This window comes from Geospiza fortis, unplaced genomic scaffold (assembly GCF_000277835.1).
Source record: "Geospiza fortis unplaced genomic scaffold, GeoFor_1.0 scaffold173, whole genome shotgun sequence".
NCBI classification, from domain to species: domain Eukaryota; kingdom Metazoa; phylum Chordata; class Aves; order Passeriformes; family Thraupidae; genus Geospiza; species Geospiza fortis.
This window is the reverse complement of record NW_005054334.1, coordinates 2,635,370-2,661,412: the sequence shown is the minus strand read 5'-3', so window position 1 is coordinate 2,661,412 and position 26,043 is coordinate 2,635,370. Positions and strand designations below refer to the sequence as shown.

At 40.9% G+C, this 26,043-nt stretch overlaps 1 protein-coding gene across 1 annotated transcript; it reads left to right on the top strand.

The window, feature by feature from the left end:
• The first annotated feature begins 6,938 nt into the window (after nucleotides 1-6,938).
• Nucleotides 6,939-16,779, top strand: PVALB (parvalbumin). Its single transcript, XM_005421816.1, has 5 exons — nucleotides 6,939-7,010; nucleotides 7,317-7,384; nucleotides 9,307-9,439; nucleotides 9,873-9,982; nucleotides 15,183-16,779. The coding sequence occupies exons 2-5, from the start codon at nucleotides 7,324-7,326 to the stop codon at nucleotides 15,209-15,211; spliced, it is 333 nt and encodes a 110-aa protein (XP_005421873.1). The 5' UTR covers nucleotides 6,939-7,010; nucleotides 7,317-7,323; the 3' UTR covers nucleotides 15,212-16,779.
• The last annotated feature ends 9,264 nt before the right edge of the window (nucleotides 16,780-26,043 follow it).

The window sequence follows — 26,043 nt, the reverse complement described above, 5'->3', positions numbered from 1 at the left end:
AGTAAAAATGGAACCACTGAGCTTTGATCCTAGGAATACAGACTTCCCTCAGGCAAAGCCAAGAACAGGCCATTGAAGAGGAAATTAAAATCAGTATACACAAAACAAAGGACACTTTCAGTAGTGTAAGCAGTGACAGTGGACATAGATAAAAGTGTTTGGAGGAATGTAATCACAAGGCAGTCAGATTACACCTTCCCCTAATCCTATCCCAAATCACAACCATTTTGGCTTAGGAACTTCACAAGCTGGATGTGGCCTGTAGGAGTTTGATAACTTTCAGTGGACCTCTCTTCCATGAATTTGTCCGTTTTCCTCTCCAACACATAAAAGTGCTCATCATCACAACATCCTTGGCAGACTAAAGGTTTAAGTTGGTCATCTGGAAGAATTTCATCCCTGAAAGGGTGGTTAAGCATTGGAATGGGTTGCTCAGGAAAGTCGGGGAGTAATCATCCCAGGAAGTGTTCAAGAAACAACTAGATGTAGCACTTAGAGCTGGTAGTGTTCAGTCAAAGCTTGGACTTTATGATCTTGGAGGCCTTTTCCACCTTTAATGATTCTGTGATTCTCTTCCATCTTTAACTGTGACAATGGTCACTGGGGTTGTCAGGTGAGGGAAGAGATGAGAATGTTGACTCCATGCTCAGAAGGCTTGATTTATTATTTTATGATATATATATATATTACATTATAACTATACTAAAAAGAAAAGAAGGAAAGGTTTCCAGAAGGCTAGCTAAGAATAGAAAAGGAAAGAATCATAACAAAAGCCGCTGGCTCAGACAGAGAGTGAGAGTCAGCTCTGCCATGACTGGTCACTGAATCAAAACATCCACACGAGACCAATCACGGATCCACTGTTGCGTTCCACAGCAGCAGATAACCATTGTTTACATTCTGTTTCTGAGGCCTCAGCTTCTCAGAAGGGAAAATCCTAAAGAAAAGGATTTTCACAAAAAGGATGTCTGCGACATTTAACAAATAAGGAAAATTTATGGGGAGTAAAAGATGGCTGGCGGCTGTCCTTGAAGACTGAAGTTGTTTGTCACAACGCATAGCAGACACAGGAGATAGCAGCAGGCCAAGCTTCCTCTTTTAAGGTGCTATGCTAGTGCTGTGAATATACCATCCCAAATTTTGGATACATTGGCTGATAGGAACATGGAGCACCTTATTAGTCGGATTACAGTTATTTATGTGTGGTGGGAAAGAGAAAAAGAAATTATAATGGATGAGCATCCCCAACTCTGCACTGTACATGTATCCTAAAGGGAAACCCAGCCCTAATCTTTTTGTGAATGAACCTCACTGAGATGATAGCAAATATGCAACCACATTACCAAAACTGACAAGTGCAGTAACACAAACTTCCTCCCTAAATTCCACCATTTCATGTAGGTGAAATCTCAGAATCTCAGTGAGCCACAACTTGCCACACCTTCCAGCTTCAGGAAGATTTGTACAAATAACCTAGATGTGTCAGATTTTGATTGTATTCTTCTTACAAACAACAAACCCCCCTTTAATTAATTAAACACTTGACATGTAAAAAAGACCTCACTATATGCCCAATGTGGTCAAAAACCTGCTTCTCTCTTTGTAAATAAGACTTAGTAGGAACTAACTAAAAGGATAAGAAAGGATTTCCACTAATCAGGATTGCTTTCACATGGCTGAATTACACAGACGAATCACAATGACTAGCCCTGCACTTGCTCTTCTTTCACCAGTGGACAAATGCAGCCATTCCAGTGGCACAGACAGAGATGAAGTCACAGTCCATTAGCCAAAAAGACAGTCCTACAATCCTTATCCTCTCTAAGCTGCCAAAGGAAGGTTAAAAAGTTGTTCTGGCAGCTACCAAATGGAAATGAAGCATGCAGCTAACAACCATGAGATACTGGCATCTCTAAACCAGAATCTAACTCCGGTACTACACCAAGGGTTTATAATATGGGAAAGGGGGATGCAAACTCCACATGACTGAATTTAGCAAACAGTATACGATGACTTATACTGTTCCAAAGGAAATGAACCATTTGGTTGAAACATCTGGACCCGCAAGAGCCAGCTACTTCACACTGCAATTATCACCTGCTCTGAGCCCGGGTATGCACGCAGTGTTTGTGAGAAATTAACAACCCTGCTGAAAAGTAGCATTACTTCGCATACTACTGCAGTACACTGAAAACTCAAAAACCACTACAGGAAGTGTAATAGGAAAAAAAATAAGAGAAGACAAATTATTGAATTAACCTTTGTCATGTTTGATTCAATAAAGCTGCCTCTTTAGAAATCATCTAAAGCCGATGGAGTACTTCCAATTTATCACAGAAGTCAGCATCTAAATTATATGGGCAGTAGAGAAATATTTTAAAATATTCCTATCCTATACATATCTCAATTATCTTTCCTCACTTCTAGGATCAATTAATCAAGCTAGAAAAATCTGAGCTTTTGCAGCACCTGCCTTTCCCAAAAGATAATTTCCATTGTATCACAAAACCTTGGTTGCTTTTAACCTAAGAAATCTTGGCTTTGAGTGCTGAAACAGAAAAAAACTTTTCTTTTTTTACTCATAAATGTACTACAGATAAATGTAGTGCATAATCCTTTATAAAATGTTTTCCTTTGCCAGAAAAACATTAAATATCAGGAAACACGTCCCCAAATGGATTACAGAATGGCAAATACATTTCATAGGCATTTTTATTGTTGTTATTATTGCTTGGCAGAGTAAAAATAGAAGTGTCTTCAAAGGTGTCTTTCCCTGGAATAGGCAACGGAGCATAAAGAGAATTTATATGCTGAAAAGGTTACAGTCAATGTATTATGGCTGTATATATAGGATCTTTTCATTTATAATTCCCTGTCTCTCCCAAGAAAGCTCAAGTTGTAAATTTTTAGACTTCTACAGTTCCTTGCCCAATGGGGCCCTGAATGCAGATTTTGCATGCCCCTGTAAGTATGAGCAATCAGAATTACACAATTGAGTCTGTTGTTGCCTGCAGGAAAAAAAAAAAATCTGCTTCCTTCAAGGCCAAGAGGTAAAGCTGAATGTTGTAGCTGTAGATGCAGGAAGTAATTTAGAGCTCTTCTGTTTTGTTTCAAGTAGTATCTGTCAAGGCTAATGAAAGAAAAGGGCAAACTCCGGAGCCTATCTTTGCTTTCCCTCACGCCAACGAGGGGGTTACATCTTCCTATTCCCTTCATCAGCAGAGTCCCATCTCTCGAACTGAACTTCCTAATGCATCGTGATCTCCCCGATGCCACTTTCATCCAATGCATGATTCATGGTCCTTTGCAAAACGTTTTCCCTTGCCAGAAAAACATTAAATATCAGGAAAAATGTCCCTAGATGGATTACACAATGGAAAGTAGGTCTCAATGGCATTTTCATCGTTGTTATTTGCCTATTTGTCCCTTAACAGCTCACTTGTACTGCTTGCCTCTTCCCTTAACATTCAAGTTTCATGCGGACCATCAGTTTGCCAATGTAATGGGTTTTCACAGCCGGGGGAAGGTAAGCGCCAAGGATTATTAATAGCGTTCCTCTGTTAGTTAAGGGAAAGATAAATGTGACACCACCAACAAAACCCCTGAATATCTGATACCAGTGAGGAGTGGGTATCACCTGCCGAAAATAGAAAGAGCGACAGAGATTATATAAGTGGGGTTCCTACCCCGAGTTCCACCTCTTTTTGACCACCTCCCTATCTAACACCTTTTCAAGCGTGCTTACAAGAGATCCAAGAGGTAAGTAGCAAGAAAATGCTCAAATTTCCACAGCAAACGTGGATTCACCAGCTCCGGGCAAGAAGCAGGATCTTCGCAGATCAGGGTATCTTCTATCACTTCGGCATCATTCCCCTTTCCATAAACAAAAGCCCAGAAACAAAGAGATGCAAATCTCTCAAACAATGAGGAATCGCTTCCCTCAAAGGAGACTCCAAATGAGAAGAATAGATCATTAAAAGGAGTAAATAGGTGAACTCATTGAAGGGGAATGAGGAGAAAAGCAGGGTAGAAGGTGGAAATGACAAAACTGGGAAAGGGAAGAAAGTGAACGAGAACGCGAGCAAGGACTCCCGAAGAGGTTTTACTGAAATAGCCAGCTGTGAACCAAAGACAAGCAAAACCACAAGATCCAGAACATGTCAAGAAATGGCACGTCTCTTTCTGCACAGATGACTGTAAGCGATGGGATGAAGTTGCTCTCTTTGGTGTGGTCACTAGGAAGCTAAAGGAAATGTGTCACCCTTTTTGCAAAGGACCGCCGTCTTTCTGCTTAAATTCTTGGTGTGAGGGCTTCGTGCTGTTCAGGAAATTCTCCCTGGTTTGCTTTTGGCAAGGGTGGGCTGATTTCTACTTATTTGGTCGTTTACTTAGTAACAATATCATCATCCTGTGTGTTGGTGGAATGGGGAGTTGATCTACGCAAAAGTTTTGGTGCAGACAACTTGGAAATCCACGGTGTGGATTTTGCAAATAGTTCGGGCAGGAAAATTGGCAAAATCTCAGAGATAAAGGAAAACGCGCCATTCATCTCACAGGGATGATGAGAAAAAGATGAAGGGTCGAGTGAGAAACTGTCAACTCGTGAAACACCTTTTTTATTAGAATAACAGTGTTGACTGCAGGTTGGTGCTTAAAAGCTTCTGGAAATTTGCTAGCTGTCCTTAAAGAGAGATACTGCTGAGGCTGGAGCTGGGCCTCAGCCGCTCCTCCAAGGCAGATCCCAGCTGTCCGCTTCGCAAAACCTGTGTCGCTGCTTTCACCTTTCTGGCTGTGGAGGGTAGACACGGCTTCTGAGCTGGGGGAAATGTTATTTACGCTCTACAGATGGCTCCACCTGATCTGAAGCCTCATTTTTCTGACACCTCTCACTTTTCGCCTCCGCAGCATGATTAGGCCGTAGAGGGCTGACAGATCCGATGACGGAGGGAAAGCGGGGCAGTTCGCGCATCGTTAGGGATGCGGAGGGAGCCGCCCGGCTCCCATCCCCAGGACACAGACAGGGAATGCGCCTCTGGCCGCTTTGCTTGGCATGAGGCTACTTAAGTTGATCGGCGTCTGCCAGCACAGCAGGCAGCGCTGAGCATCGCCTCTGCCAGCCACCGGCTCGAGTTACCCCCGAGGGCAGCCGTCCAAATGCGCGCTGCCTTGTCAGCAGAGCGGGGCTAACACCGAAACACGAGTCACCCGCCAGCAGAACATCTTCGCTGGCGGCTGGGCAGGGGCGTTCCTGTTTGTAGGGATCTAAAAGGAAGCTCCTGGCTCAACAACGGGTTTGTAAAAGATTCCTAAGAAAGGGAAAAAACCTGCGGAGACTGAGGCCCAACTGCTTTTCAGACCACACCGGTGCCGCACGCAGCAAAGCAGGGAAAGCAGAGGGCGATGTAGCATTGGGCCGGCGGGGTCTGCACTGGCAACAAGAAGCGATTGTCCTCTCTTCCCTCAGTTAAGGAAAGGTAAATGGACGTCAATTTCATAAGATACGGCACGCTGATCTCTGGCAAATAGTTGCATATTGATGGGTCTGCACTCATCCTACGTTTAAAATGGACTAACAATAGGGTCCTAACCCTGAACTCCGCTAAAGCAGGAGACCCTAATGCTCCGAGTGCTGTCTTCACTGCACCCTCTCACCTCCAGCTCCAAAAGAACGGGGGCTGCTGAGTGAGAACGACCCATGCGAGAAGGTGCGCAGAGTTCTTCTGGAGGGCTGCTGTTTATCTCCGTCCAGCATCCCAGCGCTCATCTTTCCCTGTAGAGCAGGGAGAGGGACTTGGCTCCACCATCCATCTCCTTGTTCGTCCTTGGAGAAAACTAAGCATCTCTTGCATCTCGGGAAATACACGAAAAAGGGAGGCCGGGGGCGGGGGAGAGAAGTTCCAACGAGAGAAAAACATGAGTCCCTTCCACAATGAAGAGATGACCTTTAGGAAAGAAAAGGAGAAGAAAAAAAGGGAAGGGGGACCCTAATGTCACCTCCTCCTCAGTCCTGCGTTCAGTGTCATGGTAATGACTTACCCATTATAGCTGAACTTGGTCCATGAGGAAAAAAAAAGGACGGGGCTCGTACTTTTAAAAGCACTGAGCAATTATTGACAGCACAACCCGAGGTTCTGCACAAGCCGCCCCCTTTTCGAGGCTGCTCTCCAGCGGCCCCATTCAGAGGAGAGGTGTGATTGTGGCAGCGGGACCGGGCCGTACCCGTCGATCGCGCCCGGGGATCTCGCTGCCACCACTCTGTCCTCCCCCGTCTCTCCTGGAGCAGTGATGCCAATACTCCTGCAGAGATCTGCCCTACTACTGGGCCCTAACCTTGGCTACCTCAGCCTAATGGCTCCTGCCCAAACTCTGAGAGCAAGTTGGACTACTTGCCATATTTTATGTGAAAAAATGGGCACAGATTCTTGGGAGAAAAATATAACCCTAGAAAACACATTACAAATCCTAAATGCTTTCTTTTTTTGATGCTAACGGGAAGTGCCCGGTCCTGCCTGAGAAACCCACTACTGCACAGGAGCTCCTCACGAGTGCGTTGTCACCTCGCATCTCGTTTTGCCGTACCCTATCGCGGAAGATTCTGCAGCATATTGTGCATTACAAACGGGATCTGTAGGATTCGCTGGGATGTGATAATTAATTCAGTGAGGAAGATGCTTAATATGGACTGGCCTGAAAGAAAAAAGGTCTAAAAGGAATATGTGTGTGAAGGGGAGAGGGAAGGGAGGGAGGGGAGACGTTTAAAGTGGTTGAACGATAAGGCAAATGTACAAAAGCTACGTAAGATTTGCTTCCCGACCTCAAGAGTAGCTTGAAGCTTGGCATATGCTGCAGTTCCTTACTCATCACCGAATATAACTGGTAAAGCTCATTCTGACTTTACTAAAGGAAAAAGCTCTGCTCTGCACCACTAGTTTGTCCACTGCACCCGAGGACTTGACCTTGGCAAAACTCTTTCTCCAGCCGGTATCACAGCAGCCTCTGGCACAGCTCCAGTAAGGCTTAGGCTCCAGCCTCCCAGGGAGCGACCCCCACCTGCGTCCTCCCCCACCCCAGACCCACAAAGGCATCCCCCGTGCCCTCTCTTTAGCTGAACCCTCGCGTCTGTGGACTACTTGGTGTTCTGCAAACGGGAGAGCGACAGCCCCCAGCACTTATCCACGCAGAGCTATAGAGCTGGCACGGGTCCAGCCTTTCCCGGTGTGCCATCCCCACACAGCACTGCAGCTTTGGTCATATGAGCAGAAATGATGAGAAAAGCACTTTTTAATCTTTTCGCACTTGCTTCCCTGTTCAAACAGTTGCAGGATGGCTATGACTGACTTGCTCAGCGCTGAGGATATCAAGAAGGCTGTGGGAGCCTTTTCAGGTGAGTGCTTTTTTCCTATTTTTTTTTTCTTCTCTCTTTTCCTCCTTTCATCTTTTCAGGTTAGGATAGCTGTGCATTTATTTCAGCTATGGGAAGATTAGAGGAACTAGCTAGACAAAATTTCAAATGAGGATGTGTTTTCAGATGTTCAATGAATGCCTCTGACAGGTTTATAAAGTACAAGGCTGCATCCTCAGCAAAGTTGTCCTGCACGTTACAGAGGTGAAATACTTATTTTTAAGGAAAGTAAGCAGTAACTGCAGAGAGACTTTGCTTCTAACGAGAGGATACTTTCAAAGGGAACAAACCCCTCGGCAAACCAAGCTGCATTATATCTTGGTGTGGGATAGAGAAGTCAGCAGTGGATGTCAGCAGCTTCCCACTCATTCCTGAAATTTAGTTTCAGATGTTACAGAACTGCTGTTTCCCATTTCAAGGATTTATGAAACCACTCTGTACTTTCTATGCAGAATCCCCGGGCGGGCTTTGCTTTTCGGGATGGACAGAAGGCAACAGTAGAGCACGGGTGCGGGTGCACTGCTCGACTGCAGGGGCTCCCTGCAGGTCGAATGGCTGCAGTGGTCCACATTCCCCTTTCACTCCTCCGGGTATCAGATGTTCCCTACCCCTCTCTTTCATCGCGACCCCCGAAACTGACAGCAAACCCTCTTCGTGTTTACAAAGATGCAGGTACTTAAGGTTGTTCTCAAAGAAAGACAGAAATGGTGCTCCGGGATGCACGTTATCCCCCCCCTCCCCCAAACTACCTGGCTGACCGCACCATCCCGGGAGCCGCCTCTGTCAGTCCTGCTCTGTGCGATGACCTTCCCGAACAGACAGAAGAGCAGGACCCGCTGAGCCCGGCTCAGCTCACAAGCCGGAGTCAGAGGGAGCGACAAATTGCTTTGCTGGATCCAGCAGCTGTTTTACTCATTAGCTTCCATTGTTCTATGGCCATCCCCAAGTCCCGGAGCAGATGCAATTAGCAGCAACTAATGACAGATCTCAGGCAGATCACGGAAGACTGAGCCTCCTTAATTTTATGTAATAGGAAAATTTAACGCGGCGGGAATAAGAACGCATGAGGAAGGAAAAAAAAAGTCCACCGCACGTTTTGGAGGTCACTGTATGGTATTTCCAATCCACATCACAGTTTTTAGGCTACCTGGGTGGGACAAAAGCGGGTGCGGTGAAAGGACCAGGGAGGTGGAGCAGGTAAACTCGGCTCCGATTTCAAGGGCTCTGGGTTGTTTGTTTTTTTCCTCCCCGGAGACAGCTCCTCACAAGGTCTTGCAGGCAGCGCGCCGCGCAGCACTCCCTTGCAGCGTCTGAGCTCACACACCACGATTGCACATTCCTTCAGCGGTTGAAATGGAACACTGATTTCTAGTAAGTTTCCATGGGAAAAAAAAAAAACACCCAACAAACAGTCAAACAGTGCTCTGAAACGCTTCTCGCCAATGCTTGAGCAAGAGCATTTTTGTTTTTGGTTTTTTTTTCCCAGGGGTGGAAATGTTAAAAAGTGCCAGCTATGTAATAGTCTGCTTTCAGATGTCTGTTCTAGTGTAAAACTTAGCGAAAAGAAAAGAAGGCTTAAGGCACTGAAATGAGACCAAGCACGTTAGACCTCAGCTCCCAAAGCTCCCAAGTCTATCACAGACTTCTTGTGTGACCTTGGGCAAGTCTCATCCTTCTGTAGCTCAGCTCTTCATCTGCAAAATGGAGACATTGCCTTTGTTTATTTCTGTTAGCACCTGTGAAGCACAGATTACACTGAGTACACCCAGCTCCTGCCACAGCTGGGCTCCACTGTTCCTCCCAGGGCAGGAAAAACAGCAGCATGGAAGAAAACCACGGGTATGTGTTGGTGTGTGTCTTTCAATGGCTTTTCTAAGCAGTTTCTGGTTTTTCATCTCTTATAGCGGCTGAATCTTTCAACTACAAAAAGTTTTTCGAGATGGTAGGATTGAAAAAGAAGAGCCCAGAAGATGTGAAGAAGGTTTTCCATATTCTTGATAAAGATCAGAGCGGCTTCATTGAAGAGGAAGAATTGAAGTAAGTAAAGTTACATCCTTTCTCAAATATCCCTGCCTTAAGACTCTAATTTCCTGTGGGTCAGTTTTACAAGACTCTAGGCAGTAACATGAAGGCTGAAACTCTTGACTAGTATTTGTGTGCTATGCCAGTTGTTTGCTGGGCACATGAGCTGAAGAGTGTTGGAGATAGCTAGTTGCCACTCGGAATGCAGGATCCCTGAAACACATGAATGGTCAATACCTTACAGGTAGTTCTTCAGCCAAATGCAGTTTCAGAGTAAGGCACTTCTGAATGTTAAAGAAGGTCAACAACAGAAGACACAACGCCAGATTCCAACTTGTGTCTCAAATCAGTGGTACAAATAGATTCGAAGTGTAATTCTTCTGTGGAAAAAAAAAAAAAAAAAACCCTCCAAACAAACGTTCTTTTACTTTCTCTGCCTCCTCCTTAGGTTTGTCCTGAAGGGCTTTACCCCAGAAGGAAGAGACCTATCAGACAAAGAAACGAAGGCTCTTCTGGCTGCTGGAGATAAGGACGGTGATGGTAAAATTGGCGCTGATGGTATGTAATTAGAGGAGTAAACTTTGACAGTAACAACCGAATATTACCCTTACACACAAGAATTGAGGAAACCTAGGAATCACTGGGGGCTGTGACCTTCTGAAGGGCACAGTTTGGGTTTAATGAAATGCCAAGTCCCGCTCCATTTGCTGCACCTTGCTCGGAAGCGTTAGAGGAAGAGGAGCCGAGTTGTGACACTAGAGGGGGCAGGAGCTCACAGAACCCGGCTGTGGGTCGGGCACTCCGCAGAGCAGGACTAAGCACCCAGCCAAACTCTGCTTCACTTATTGTAACTTGTCTGTTGATACCAGGGAGTGAGGATCAGGACACTGCGAGTTCAGAGACCAAGGCTTGACTATAAAGCATGGAAAGAATAAAAGCTCAGCGCCAGCTTGATGTTTAGTTAGCAGGAAAGTAATGACTTTGCATGACTTAGCAAAGCAATGCTCTTAAAATTCAAAGTACACCCATTTGGCTACAGAATTTCTATACAATAATAGTCTATCCAGCTTATGCTAGTGTTTACGTGGGTCTTAACACCTAAGAAAGCTTGTCAGTCCCTTTTACTGCATATGAGAAACACAAGAAAAGAACAACTTTTCCTCTCACAGCATTGCTTAAAAAGCTAGTGCTGTTTTCTATTCTCCCTTGGGATGAATCAGCTTAGCCCACACACAAAATTTCTCCTTTTTCCTCTTTTTTTGGAGGTGACAGTGAATGAAACACACTGAAGGAGACAAGAAGAGATGCAATTCTAAACTAAAGCTCTCCTCATTGAAGGAGATACACGTTTGTGGCCAGAGTACTAAATCACCTAGAGAGCAGGCAATTGCTAGGGTTTTGACATATCAATAAGCCATATCATAAGTAGAAATCTAAAAAATGCCTAAACCCCCTCATATCTCTCTGTGTTACCCAATCTCTGCAATTTAAAAAAAATGTTATCTCAAAAAAAATAGGTCAATTAAAAGAGAAATAAAAAGCAAAATTAACTAACACAGTCTCCCAGCTTAGAAGACAGCACACAAAATCAGCCACTGACATATCAGTCAGGAGATGCACACTGGCATATCGTGACTATGGCCATGTCCCTAGACCAAAGCCTCTTAATTTCTCCAATCATCACTTTATAATGGTTTAGGTGAAGCTCCTGCTAAACTTCAGCAGTGCTGCTGAATCCAGCGTGGGTATAATTTCTTGAAACTTCATATTCTTTATTATACAGGTCTTTATACACACTAAAATTAGTGATAGTAGTACTAAAATCACTGAGCAAGTTTTTTTCAAAAGAAAACTTAATTCAGGTAAGTAAGCTTACAGCTGATCCACCAGCCCCATGTCAGATAAATTTTCAGCTATTCCAGAAGGCTGCAAATCAAAACTAGTCTCAATTGGAATAAAAAAGAACAATATTGCATAATGATTTTGGGTTGTACAAGAAAATACAGCATTAACCTTCATATTTAAGACTACCATAACTTTTTCTTTGAAACAGTGCCTGAAACCCAGTACATTGTAATAAAGCAATATAAAATGCCTCTTCTCCTTATCTCTTTCTTCTGCAGCTTTTACTGTTCCCTAACTTTGAAATGGAAATACTCTGTGTTTACACTTGATAATGAGAAGAGAATGATGTGCTTTTTTCTTTTGATTCTTCTGACCATATCCCTACCATACAACACTACCTGTTTCTTTTCCATTTCCTAAATTGACTTTAGCAGCAAATTTTTACACCAGAAAGGCTTGAAATACATACAAAAGTTAATAGCTGAGACTGTGACCAAAGGACAAAGAGGACAGATACCTCCCAGCTTCTCCTTTGGCCCACAAATCCAATCCAATAATATAACTGCATATGTAAATAAAATGTAAAGTGACAAATGTACATCCCATTCATATGCAGTATTGTGATGCTGTATTTCTGTTGCAAACCAATTTTGTTTCCCTGCAGCTGAATTATCAGGCATCACCTCTACCCCTTGTTTCAAACATCAACTTCCTAAATAACTAAACAATTGCAACAAGCAGCCTTTCACAGGGGTTAATGTTAATTCTCCTGATGGCTCTTGAATGCTGTCCCTCAGGAGCCCTCAGCAGTTATAGGAACTGATCTTTAGGGATTTTTAAAACCACAGAGACAACGAGCTCAGATGTATCATCACAAACATTAATCCCAACCCAATCAGCCTTCTTATAGCTGGGGTCTCACAGTACAAATTTTCTCTCTTTTCTTTCAATTCTTCTTTAAGCCTTTTCTCATTCCTGCAAGACCATTCAGCTCTGAAATAGTTTCAGCAGTTTACCTCTTGTCTGGTTTCAACTTCTGGCTGATAAAGCAGTTTCAAAGAGCTGAAAACTTGCAGCCATTTCCTGTAAGACCTGGTCATCTTCTGTGCAGTGTCAGACCCCCTCCACATTCCACCAATGTGGTCAGAAGATGATGAATCTGAAAAAAATTGCAGGTCAAGACCAGGTTACCTCATAACACAAGCAACCTTAGCTTCTAGATCGGGCTGAAAAAGGATGCTGAAGCAGCTCTACTAGCTTCAGGAAAATATTTTTAAGAAAGATAAGAAAAAAATATGAAAATTTCAAGTCATAATGTTCTTTTAAATCTATTTTGTGTATTAGCATTGGACATGAAGATCATGCCTTTTAGTTTCCTGATATTAATAGATTTGAGAAAGTACATAGAGAGCTTTCAAAGATCATGCACTGTGGGCAGCACAATCCAAACTTTTATCAGAATGTTGTAAAAATGTGACATTAAACATGCAAAATAACAACTACTAAGTCATGACCTTGCCAGGTGAAAGCCATAACAACAACAACAACAACAAATATTTGGAATTCCTTCTTTTCTTATCCAGCTTTGTCCTCTTCAATCTTCTAAAATAAACTAGCATAAGTCATTACTTATAAAGTTTCCTAAACAGATTTGCTGTTGTAAAGAAAATGTAAAAACCACAATCTGATGAGAGAAATCACGAGCCTACAACATGTCCTCTGTAATCATGTCTGTCATTTCAGTAAAATACTAGAGGGCATGCATTAGGCTGGTATATGGTACTAAACTGTACTGAACACAGTGGCCTCTTCTTTTAAGTCAGAGCTTTGACAAAAAACAGCTAGTAAATTATCATACAAGACAAAATGGTCTAAATCTTTGCAATTTAAAGCCCCTATTTGTGCAAAGAAAGACATAATTTTGTTTGGAAGGGTAACTCCAACTGGAAACAAGGATGTAGTAGATCACAAGGATTCCCTCACTAACAGGCCAGAGGCAATAACCATTTACATTAAAAGGGACTGATATACCCTGCCTTATCTCAGAAGTTTTGCATATATGAGTACACTTTGTAACAATGCTTCTACAAGCCACCTGTGGTTGGACTAACCTTCACACAAAAATGAGTAATGAACTAACTTAGAAGATTATTCAACTGGAACATCTTTGAAATATTTAAAATACATTGAAAATCCTGGGAAAAGTGAAATTGTTGAAATTACTCAAGAAGGAGTATTTTATGGTTTGCTGGCTATCACAAAGTACCTGTAAAATACATTGCTATTAAGTGATAATGGCACAATCAAAATGTATTGTAGAAAATATTTGGCTGCAAGTCTGAATAACCTTTTCCAAATATATTCTGTAGATACGAATTATCATAAAAGGTATTTAATTTAGCTGTAATAAGTATGACAACTTGTTTTAACAGTATATGCATAGTTAGTTTTCCCTTTTGGAAAGGTTTGATCCATTGCAATTCATGTTTCTCTCTGCAGGACTTATTCACACAAAGATTTAATAATCATGGCCTTTCTTCTTTTCTGACCAGAATAGCTGGGGTTTTTAGCACAAGCACTTCATGTTATCTCTTAAATTCAGTTTGCAACACTTTCAATCTACGTACCCACCATGTACAGGATTTATACGTGTTTTGTGTTAAGTAATCTGCATCACTAATCCTAATTTGGATTTACATCTTTCAAAACGATGGATAAATTCGGAATTGATTTAAAGCCTCTGACATTTTTTATTTCTCAGTCTGATTTGTCTGCATTTGGCAACATATTTTTTGGACACACTATCAAAAGTGCTGTTTGCACACAACAGTCAAGATCTCACTTGGTTAGAGTTAAGCATTTTTCAACTGAACACCAGAATATTCTTTAAAATGCCTAATTTAAATCTTCTATCTTTTTCAGTTGCCAGACTTTACTCTTCATTATGTCAAACTTCAGTATTTTTTTATTCAGCATTACAGACGACTCCCTCTCCTATTTGTCATTTTCCTCTCAGCTGATTATGTTAAACCCATAAACCACTCTCTCTGCATATCCTCTAATCCCTTTATCATCTTTGTTGCTCTTCTTGGGATTCCCTCCAGTCTGTCATTTTCAGTGCTCTGAGGCACATACAACCGTGCAAGGCATTCTTGTGTGTAACTCTTCCAAGGTTAGATGGAGTTAGGAATTATAACCAGTCAGCCATTCACCAGGATACAAATGTGCCTTTTCCATGCTTTATCTCCCTGCTGAAATGCAGTATATATACTAAAGCATAGAATAGTCCTAAATTGCAGATAGATACGTTTACGTAAATATTATGGATGTATCACTAATAAAAGCCACAGGGTAAAATCCTGGCTCTCTGACACCACAGGAATTTTTCTCATTCTTACAACACAGTCAAAATTGCTACATAGGTTGGTATTAGCCTTCTGTTCTTGTAATCTGTCATTTTCACTCAATTTACAATTACAAAATTGAGTTTAAATGCAATATAATTATAATATGGGACACAAATACTTTGAAAGACTCATTAATGATTCTCTTTGCCAAACTCTGGTATAAAAGAAATTTATCTCACTGCAAGATTAAATTCTAGTTCTTGCCTTCATCCCACTGAGATTTACAAAGAAATAACTGAGAACTAATCAAGTTCTTTAGATAAACAGTGGTGGAAGTCTTACAGTCTGGCATGTATAGCATTTCTCCCTTATTCTCAAAAAATCCTTTAATTTCACTGTAAGATTTCCCAAGTCATACTTTCCCTTTAATTAACTTGGATTTCTTTACTCTTCTGTTATTGTGACGTTTCTGCTGCACCAGTGGCTCTGTATTCATTGTAATATGCTTCCTCCTTCTTTAAATTTTAGTTTTTAAAGTATTTTTTAAAATTCTTTCCTTTCTCCAGAATTTGCAACTATGGTGGCTGAATCATAAAGGCTTTGACCAATGCAAACCCTTCACCCATCCTTCACTGCCCAATTCCAACCACCTCCTGCTGACTGCTTTGGCTCCTGTTCTATTTATTTATGTTATTTTATACTCCAGCTCTGTTCTCTGCAATCCTGCAACTCTGTAATTGTGCTGAAAGACACTGTTAAAATAATAAAGGTCACATCAATCTGGGCTTCCTTCTCTCTCACTACAACTTGTTTCTTATTTCATGTAGGCTTGGCACACGCTGAGAGAAAATGTTACTCCTTTTTTTGCTGACATCCCTGCTGCTTTATCCCTAGCCAGGGTAAAGCAGGAAGAAATTTTAAAAATTATTTCAGATAGAACATGCATATAATGAGTCATTCAGTACAAGTCCTGAACTGTGGCAAAACTGACTGCATTATTTTTAAGCCATCCCTGCTAAATGCATGCATACTCATAGCCTGGAAAATCTCTAGTGATGGAAAATCTCTAGTGATGGCAATTACCCAACTTCATTTGGCAGTTCGTTCTTTCAACTTAATCAGTGTTAAAGCTAAAAAGTATTTCCTAATATTTAAACTACATCTCCCCTGCTGCATTTTGGTGATCAGTAAATTGATTGTCATCTGTATAATTTGTTAAATTTGCCCAGTGCAGGGGGATTTTTGGATAAAAGCTTTGACAGGAATATCAGCTGGTGCCAATCATACATGAAGATAACTTCATAAACTATTAAAAAGCAGTCACTTCGGAAACACAGGGTATGTTTACTAGCAATGTTACACAACTATCTAGGACAGGAAGAATGGCATACTCAAAAGAAATAACAATATGAATTTCAGGAAAGAGAACACCAAGATTCAGGTGTGATGCTGCAGTTGATAATCCCACTGTAAAAACAGTAAATCAGAAAATCTCATCCAAAATAATTTATTCTAAAACTTTACCAGATAAGTTAATATCTTTGTTACATATAGGAAACTGAGAGTTACATATAGGAAACTAAGAGTTATGCTAAGGAAATGATTAGCCAATAGTAAGCCTATGACGGAGCTCAATACTTATTTCCCAAATCCTGTTCAGCCACTTTGGCACCAAGCTTATACTTTTAACCTGTGTTGTCGGGGGGTGTTTTGCTTTTAAAGCAAAAACAAAAGCAGGGGGAAAATCCTTCCAGGCAACATCTCCCCTTCATCTTGACAGAACATTGATGATTACTGCAGTAAAAAGGAAGGGTATTTTCCATTTCTGTATTCCAAATTATTCCCTGCGGCAACAATACCTTATTCAATTTAGACTTATTACCACCAGTTTAGCGGAGACAACAAGCTAAGGCTGAAACCCTGTCATCATCACACTGTACAGAATACCATCCTCTGCCCCAGCGATTACCCAATGCTACTTGGGAAGCCAATAAACGTTCCTAAAGCCATTTTAGATCCTCACTCTCTAGTAACTCGCAAGGAAGATTTTTTGCTGAAGATGCTGTGCGTTCAAAAGAAATCCTTTGGTTTTGCACACTGTATATACGGTTCTGAAGGATGTATTGATTTTTAAGTATTCTAAATAAAGCAAATGAAAACGGATTGCAGTGGAGCGAGTCTATTTCCTGCTTTTTCTCGGCAGCTGCTGACCTCGCGTGGCAATAAAGCCTCATTGCAGGAGCACACAGAGACACCGAAAAGGCATCCGGCACCCCGCGACTGCAGCAGCTAGAATGAAGATCCAGGGAATTCGAGAACCGACATAAAAGTCGCTGTATAAACACAGCCCTTTATAGTCCCTTTCTATTCTCTGAAGCTGCAAGGATTTTTGTATTTTAATGCTTCACTGGATGGCACGAAAGCTGAGATTTTATCCAGGGATTTAGGAAAAAAAAAAAAAAAAAACAAAAAAACAAATACACCAAAAAAAACCACCAAAACCAACCAAAAACCAATAGAACAAACAGGAAATAAATAAAGCCACTAATGAGTAAAAAAAATTATTACAGCTGATTATGTGAAATTATGTGAAATATCAAGTTACAGCAACATCAGTGGGGATGTTTCACCAGCATAAAAGTCTGAATACCCCAGTGATCCCTGCTTCAGTCTTTCTTCATGTTGTTACATCAATCACCCTGGAACAAGCAACACTGAGCACCTAATTTGGCCTGAAAATTTTCAGCCATATAGTAATGGAGAAGGTGAAAAGAAATGTCCTTTATTTTCAAACTGAAAAACATACAATGGGTAGAGAGACCTCAAAGATACCATCTCTACTGTTCATGCTGACAGTAAAAGATATTCTAAACCTGCATTTGATCAGTTTATTCAAATATGCAACTGGTATACTCAGATCCTGTATTCTGAGATCTTACACACTGAATTCTCAAAACCTCTATTTTTTTTCTCAAAACCACACTTTTTTTTCCTCAACTTCATTTTAAATTAAAAGTTCAAATTTAAATATGCATCTATCACAGAAGAAAAGAAAACTCAAATACAAGTGTAATATAAATCTCTGCCAATAGACAAAATGTCTGTTTTATCAATTGCCATCAAACTACTACTTTCCTTTCACTGCTGGATCTTCAATGTTTCTCTTAGACTCTTATTTCCCCACACAAATTTCTTCAAAATCCTCTCCAAATCTTCAACTGTTTCATTTCAAATTTTTAAAAATTTCATATTTTCCTTTTTGTTGGATGTTATCTAGGCATGACTCAAAATAGACCAAACAAATGCAAAATTTGAAGTTAAAATAAAGTATTTTTTAAAAATTCATATACAAAATACTAAGTTATTAATTCTCATATTGCTCTTGCTATAATGTCTTTGAGACTGTCACAGAAACCACTGTAAAGCCTGAAGAAAGCAGAATTTGCTACAAAATTTAATCAGTCTTTCTGCACAGTGTGGATTAAAGTATGCTTGACAAATACAAAAAAATCCACTCTACCCTGCAATTTACTGTTTCATGAAGAAAGATGTTTTAATTTTCAGATGCATAAGCAAAGGAGCAAAATTACATTTCTCCAAGAAACATTTACCTTAAATTTCTTAATTGCCATCTTAAATCTTCTTTGCCCCGAACAGTAAGTGCTCCATAATTTTCTTCCCTGTTGTAATAAAGTAGAAGTTATGAAAGAAAAAAAATACTGCAGACATCCTGTTGAAGACAATTATTTAAATAATCAGTACATATCCTTTACTTAGATTCATATCCAATGGTTTGCAACGAGACACAATTGAATGAGAAATAAACAAAATAGGCACTACTTGTTCAAATTGGTATTTTGTATTGCTAGAGAAGAAATTGCTCACTCTGAGCTACAATTCAAGATGAAGAAGAGCCAAATCCTCAAGTCATAGCTGAACCATCACTTCCTGATAAATGGCATTACCATTTAACAGAAAGAGCTTGCATTAGCAGACTGTCACAAACTCTTAATATTTCTCCAATCACCATTTACCATTACTAAATCCTTAACCAACAAATGCATAATTGTTTATGCTTTAAGGGTCCTGCCAAGCTCTTAATGGAGTCTCATGGATCAGCAATTTTCCACATGTCTTATTTTGGGAATCAGTGGACTGGAGGCCATAACACCTGTTCACCTTGCAGAAGCTGAGCTAGGATTTATATTTACAGTCTATCCACCAAGTCCTGAGATCAACACTGCCTAATGTCCTGCCATTGCTTCCACACTTCTTTCATTTTATCAATGCAAAGGTTGTTTGTTTTCTTCTTTTGCCTTTTCTAACTAAACTAAATGTTTTTGAAGTCTGGTAATGCAGTTCACGTTTCCCTTTCCTGCAATACACACACAGTTTTAGCAGAGCCTCTGTCTACAGTAGCTAAACATTAACAACATTCTGTTCAAAACAGAGTTAATATTGTTATGGAATTACAAACTGCAGCATTGCACAATATTTGCAACAAGTCTTGCCTTAACAAAGTAATATCAAAAATTGTACCTAAAGGTTCACTGAAGTCACAAATTAGCCCACAAAAAGTTATTAATGAGCATAATGTACAAAATAACTTCATTTGACTCTAAAATCCTAGATTGAGATTTAAATGGCTGGCTGATAGAGAATCCATCCTTTTCTTTATAAAGCAACTTCAAATGAAAGAGAAATTATAAGGCATGCAATAGCACACCAAAATCCAACTGTGGTTAAATTACATGCTGACATTCTTATTCTAACCCCACTCAGGAGCCACGGCTAACACAGAGAGAAGAGCACTGCCTTTAGTACAGGCTGGTGTTTAAATACCTCCTCTTAAGTCCTGGACTCTCTCATTACTAACATGGGCTTGAACAAGAGCTCCTGCTTCTTCATTCTCAGCAAGCATTTTAGCTGATTCCCTTTCCCAAAGAAATTCCTTTAGAAACCCCAACATTCTCTAGGGCTCAGATATTTAAAATTACATTTCTCCTAAAAACAGGAAGGTGAAGCCAAATGTGTCTAAACAGGGTTAGCTGTCTGCACAACAGATAAATTGTCAAAACTTGGCAAACTGTAGGATCTCCTAATGTGGGATAATTACTTCACAAGGGAGGAAGTACATCTCTGGTTAGTGCTCTTCTGGTCAATAAAGCAGCAAAGCTTAACAAAGGTTGATGCACCTTTAAAGACAGAAGTTAATATAAATACAAATACTAGGGTCCCTTCTCTAACCACCAGAAAAATAGAAGGAAGTGCATGAGCGTCCACAATAAATGGATCAGATGACCCAAATATAAATACTGAAAGGCCCATGGAACTAACAGGAAGACCTCTGCTAATAAGCCTACGGAACATGCAGCTAGAAAAGATACTTCTTTCATAAATTCATTCAGTCTCCCACCCAGAAAAATCTAAGCGAAGGGATCTTGTCAGTTCCTGAATCAGTTCCTAGCTTGTTCAACTCATACTGCCACAACAGTTCTTAACTCCAGGAGATGCTTTGTGAGGTTTATGTACAGAAATACAACAGAAATACAGTTGGTTTCACTGGTATTACAGTAGCACAACACTGGCATTAACTTAGGCCTTCAGGTGGTAAGAACGTGGTAATTCTCTATTAATGTGCATTTAGATCAGACATTAGGGGAAAATTCTTCACTGACACAGGCTGTCCAGAGACGCCATGGACATTCCGTTCCTGGAAGTGTTCAAGGCCAGGTTGGATGGGGCTTGGAGCATTGTCTAGTGGCATTGGGGCTGGAATGGGATGATCTTTAAGGTCCCTTATTGCATAAACCATTCTAAAACCCCAGAGGGGTCATGTGGGGTGCAGGACCAGAGGCCAAAGGCTTAACCATGCATTACTGGAGGGAAGGCCCAAGATTGCTGAAAACTCAAATGGTTCAGAGACATTTTCAGGTTTTGAAAACACTGCATGGTAGGATTTTTTTAAATTATAACATTTTAATTGTTAATAAATTCTACTCCCTGTTTATTCACAATGCAATGCAGTTTTAAAAATTTATCACTAGAAAGATACTAAAATACATAAGAAATAGCAAATTATCTCACAGTTATTACTGCTTTATAAAGAGGAATAAAAATTATGAGGCTGTGCTAATTTTATGCTTCGTTCTGCAGATGAATGAAGATTTTCTGTCTTTAAAACATTTGCATTCCTCTCCTTTAAAGCAATTTTCAATTTTGCTGGATACAGCACAATTGCATCTACTCTTTCAGCTGCAATGGGTTGTTGAAATTGAGCTATTGCCCAGCACCTGCTCTTAGTCAGACAGCTGAAATCAGAGGTTGGGGAAAAAATAAAGATTTTTTGTCATTGTAATGCAAGTCTCCTTTTAGCTTTGCTGCAGTCAGTGTTCAATTATGTTCTGTAACAACCTCCATTACTAGAGCCAGTGTTTTTCTGTTCTCTCTGCATAAATTAACTTCCTTGGTCACACGTGAGAGCCTTCTTACCAAAGCAGAGTCTTAAGAGACATTTGCCCATAGACTTCATGAGTCTCTATCTTTTTTGGGCTGTTGAGAATCCTAGTGTTCAAACGCATCTTCATTTTGAATGCTTGGAAGGTAACTGATACAATAGAACTTAAATTATCTCCCAGTGAAGGTCTGATAGGTCAAAATTAACCTGAAATTCCATCTAGTCTGTTGAATACAAAGCATTGAACAAGTAACAATGAAAGGCTCCCACGTATTTTTTTTATCCTATTTTTACAAGCTCTGAATCCTTCTCTCTCAGAATTTTTATCAGTTCACTGCATAGCCCAGAAGTTTAAAGCTTCATCAGAAGCAGGAATCAAGACCCTACACCTGTAGGAAGAAAACCTAGAAAGATTTTGACCAGCAAGGCTCAGCCAGAAATAGGAAAGAAGTAGCTGGTGTGAGCAGCTACTGGGAGGGCAGGAGCAGAAGCCTTGCTTCTGAAGCAGGAAGTAAATGGACAGAGAGCTCTGAGACAGAGGTCAGAGGGTGAACAACATTGAAATTCAGAGTCTCAGGAAAAGGAAATCCAGAGCAGGAAATACTGGCATTATTAGAGTGAGGATTTGAAAAGCCTGGAGTGGAAGATATTTTATTATAATAAATTGACCTTGAAAAGAAAGGACATCATTAAGGTGAAAAAGTTGGTGCCCAAAAATTTAGCCTGTTATAAAAGGGATGAGACTAGAAAACAGAGTGCTGTAAACTTTTGAAAATTTAATTAGGAGTCTCAAATATTTCACTTCTCCTTCCTCCATTAAACCCCCAGGTCCTGGAGTCACATGGTTGAATCTTAGTTTGCAGCAAAGAGAAAAAAATTCTAGCTGTCATGCCTACAGAGAAAGCCTTGAACATTCAAAGCCTAAAAAAATAGGATATAAACCCAAACATTAACTTATATTTTTTAATAAATCTCATTATTTGAATGCAATCTGTCTTGCAGTTCTGAACATAAGATATAGCATTACTGAAAGCCTAGCATCTGCCTTCTAAGCAGACAGCAGCTAAAGATCCAAAAAAAGATCCCCAGCTGCTATCATAGTCATCATCAGCACATAATGACTGGCATGCTGGAATTGTGGGTAGCTCATTTAAAGCTGCCACATATTCATGCACTCTCTGTTTGACAGATTAACCCCTTCCCTGGGATGCAGGAGCATGCTTGGTTCTCCCTCCCCAGCACCTGATCCCCCTGTGCAGGAGAGCACGGGGATGGCTCCAGTAACAGCGCTCGTGGCTGGGAAGGCTCAGGCCACACACAAGGCCACAGCAAGCCCTCAGTCTGTCACAGACACTGCCCCATGGAGAGATCCAGACAGCTTTCTGTGTGACGCTCCGGCTCCCTGACCAACAGCCCACTATCTCCTGCTTTGGGGAGTATTATTAAAAATTAAATAAAGATTTCAGGGCTTCTTCCCAGCACTTTTTCAAACTTCCATGTGGATGAACAAGAAAATAAGATTCGAGCTGGAATTTTTCCAGACATATGCAGAATAATTGCTCTCTGGAAATTCTCTTTATTTTCATCCCTGTGGATTTGAATGCATCCTTGAGAAATCTTTCCCTCCTTTCATATTCATCAGAATAGAGGACATAACAGTTACAATCAGCATACTCCAACCAAGCTGTAGAGGTACCTACCCTACATTTAGTAATTTACCACTTTCCATTGATGCTACAACTGCCATCCATTTCTAACTTCCATTCTCCCAATGGAGTAGATCAGAAACAAATGGCAGATAAGCCAGATCAGTCAGAAGGGCTGTTGTAGCTGCCAACAAATCCTTTGGCTGATTCAACCATTTTGTAATTTTACATTTCAGTGCACCGACTCTCAGCCAAAAAGCCTTCAGATCTGTGCCTCAACCCCCACCACAAAAGAGCAAAATCTGAAGACCTGAACTATAATGGTGTTATCAACAGAGCTAGAGAAAGCATCCAAATTCTCACTTCTGTGCTAATAGCCCCACTCTGAAGAGAAATAAAAGCTGGGTTTGGGGGATGCCAAATGAAGTAGCCCTCAAAATAGATGGAGTATCTATTTATTCCACCGCTTGGGGGAAGTGTAAAGAATGGAAATCTACAATAAAATTTACACATCCTTTCTTGCAACTTTCACAGCTCTCCAGGCATACCAGTAAACATTCATAGTCAATCCTATAAGAATCTATGCAGATTTAAAAAGCTGCATGAATTCTGAATATTCATTCACAAGATACTTCTGAAGACATTTTGTCACACTGCTCTCTTCTAGTAACATAAGATTTAAAAAAGAACTGATGAAATACTTTGTATTTAAGAGATTTCTTACAGAAAGACCTACTAATTCGCTTTCATCAACATTAATGCCCTCCTGCGAAGCACTGCTTACTCCAAAGAAAGCGACAGTTCTTCCTCAGTAGCTTTTATCAGGCAGCAGGTTCAAGTTACAGGTTGTAACCTGCTCAGTTCTGAACACATCCAGAATGTTTGCATCGATGGATGAACAACTGTGAAAACAAGTCCTAGCAATATTAGTGAATTCTGCCTCAGAAAAAAATCACTTTTTAACAGGTATGCTCTATGAAGAAGATAATGAGTGCCTGACAGGACCTGGAACACCAACCATACCTCAGTCTAAAAGACCACACAACCTCAGTTTAATCCCCATTGTAGAGCCTTACCTGGTGTCTGAAATTCCCTGCCACTCCTGCTGGAGATGCAGCTCCACCACTGCTGCCTTCTGCAGCCGGATGAAATGCGAGCCACACACGGCACACAGACACACATGCAGTTTGACTGCTGCTTTGTGACCACTACCTAAGGGAATGTGACTTCAAATTTCAGGGTCTTGTGCCTGTCAGGGAAACTTTGCCTGCTCACATGAAAGAAGGGGCACTTCCCATTCAAAATAATCTTTTTTCATTTGAGGGAAAAATTAAATGTGTGAATGAAAAGAGTGTTCTATTCCTCCTTGGCTGCTAAATACAGGATTGAACCTAATAAACACATCTCTAGGATAAGGGCATCACCCTCTGCTGTTGGGGTTTTTCTTTTGTTTAAATCCACAGGGTTCCTCTTCGCTCTTTCTCACGTATTCAAGATGAGAGAAGCTTCAGTGAGCACAGCTACCAGCATTCCAATTTATTCAGCAGCAACCCCTGTGGACTGCTAACAGCAGACTGTGATTCTGTTTGGATTACAAGGTGCAGATAAGTAATTCCATCCTTAATCTATCACTGTCAATGCTGCTAGGGGAACAACTTATACCTGTGAGAAGTCAGGAAGAGGAAAAGATAGATTGGGTAAAAAAAAATATTGTGGGGTAAAAGGACAGAAGAAATAGAGAGGATACAAATCCATTAAGAGTTCTGTGCACACATGCATGCAGAGGTAGGAAATGAGGGAATGGGATAAAGGATCAGCGTGCTAATATGAAAGCAGCAAGCAGGAAGGAGATATCCAGATTCCAAGCAAAAATTTTCAGTAGCAATGAAAATCTCACTTCCAACATAATCTATGCCTTCCATTGCAGCGATCCCAGTGTAAAATGCCGGGGGTGTTTGTGACCCAGTGAATGCTGATGGATACCACCACACTGCAGCCACGATCAATAAACCTCAAGTACATCATCATGGAGCCTCAAAGCATTCGCTTGGAGATCTGTCAGTAAACTGGGGCAATATTACAAATAGACAACAAAGGATAATGCAAAGATTGCAAAAACGGAATGACGCAGACACAAGTGAATCTCTCAGAGGATGGAGTGGAAGGCAAAAAAGATGAAAGAGGAGGTAAGCTATTTAGACATAAGTGATGGAGAACATCAATAGTCCACATCTGTTTTATGTGATGGAAGATTTGGGGATGGAAAACAGGGAAAGTAATAATGAGACCTGGGATTAATTTTTCTTTTCCTTTTTAAAGGAACAGTAGTGACTCCATCACTGTATTTTACTACAAGTCATCATCTACAATTGAAGTCTGCCCACTCAGGGTAGTCAAGTCCCCTTCATGTTTTTATCACATAGATAAAAATGTTCTACTCAATGGTATTTTATGTGCATATAGAATACTCCTTTGATTCAGCTATAGGTTCTCATTGATTTTATGTTATTTTCTTGCCTGGCTAGACATGTCACAGGCAATTTATCCCAGGAAAGGTAAAAGAGCTGCCTTCTAAGCAGTCACATTAAAATAAAATGTTGACATTAAAACAAAACTTGGAAAATTTTATTTTCGACTCTTGGAACGTCCAATGTTATAACCCAAATACAGATGCATTATTGATTATTCTGCTCTTCCCAAGCTTACTCACTGCTTCCCACAGTAAGCACATTCTGTGTTCCAGAATAAACAATCCAAAGTGCAGCCAAGCAAAGTTTATACCCTAAAAAATACATGGACTGCTATTAATGGCATGATTTTTGGAGGCACAGATCTTTCAAAGAAGCTGCAAGGAAGGGAAAACCCAGGAAGTTTCGTGGTCCTCTTTTCCGACTCCTACCCAAATCCACTCACTTGGACTGCTTAAGGAAAACAGAAAATCAGTTCAAAGAATAAGGCACAGAAATAGTTTAATAGTAGCCAAGGGAGAGCTTTGTAGAAATATTTTTAAAATATGAAAAAACAAATAAAGACATTAACCCACTGTAGACTGAAAGGCTACAAAAATTAACAAGGGGGGGGGGGGCGTGAAGGAGCAAGCAGCTAAGAAATCAGCAAGCAAGAGAACTTTCTCTGTGAGTACATCAACATTGCCAAACACAAGGAAAAGTGTGCACTGGAGCAAAGGAGCGCGGATCAGCTGCTGCCCAGCCAGGGAAGGAGCGCAGCTCCGCTCCCACAGGGTGACAGCGGCCTCACAAGCCGCCTGTTCCCACCGCGCTGACCCGGCTTCGCGGCCGACTTCGGAGCCGCCGCAGCAAAGCT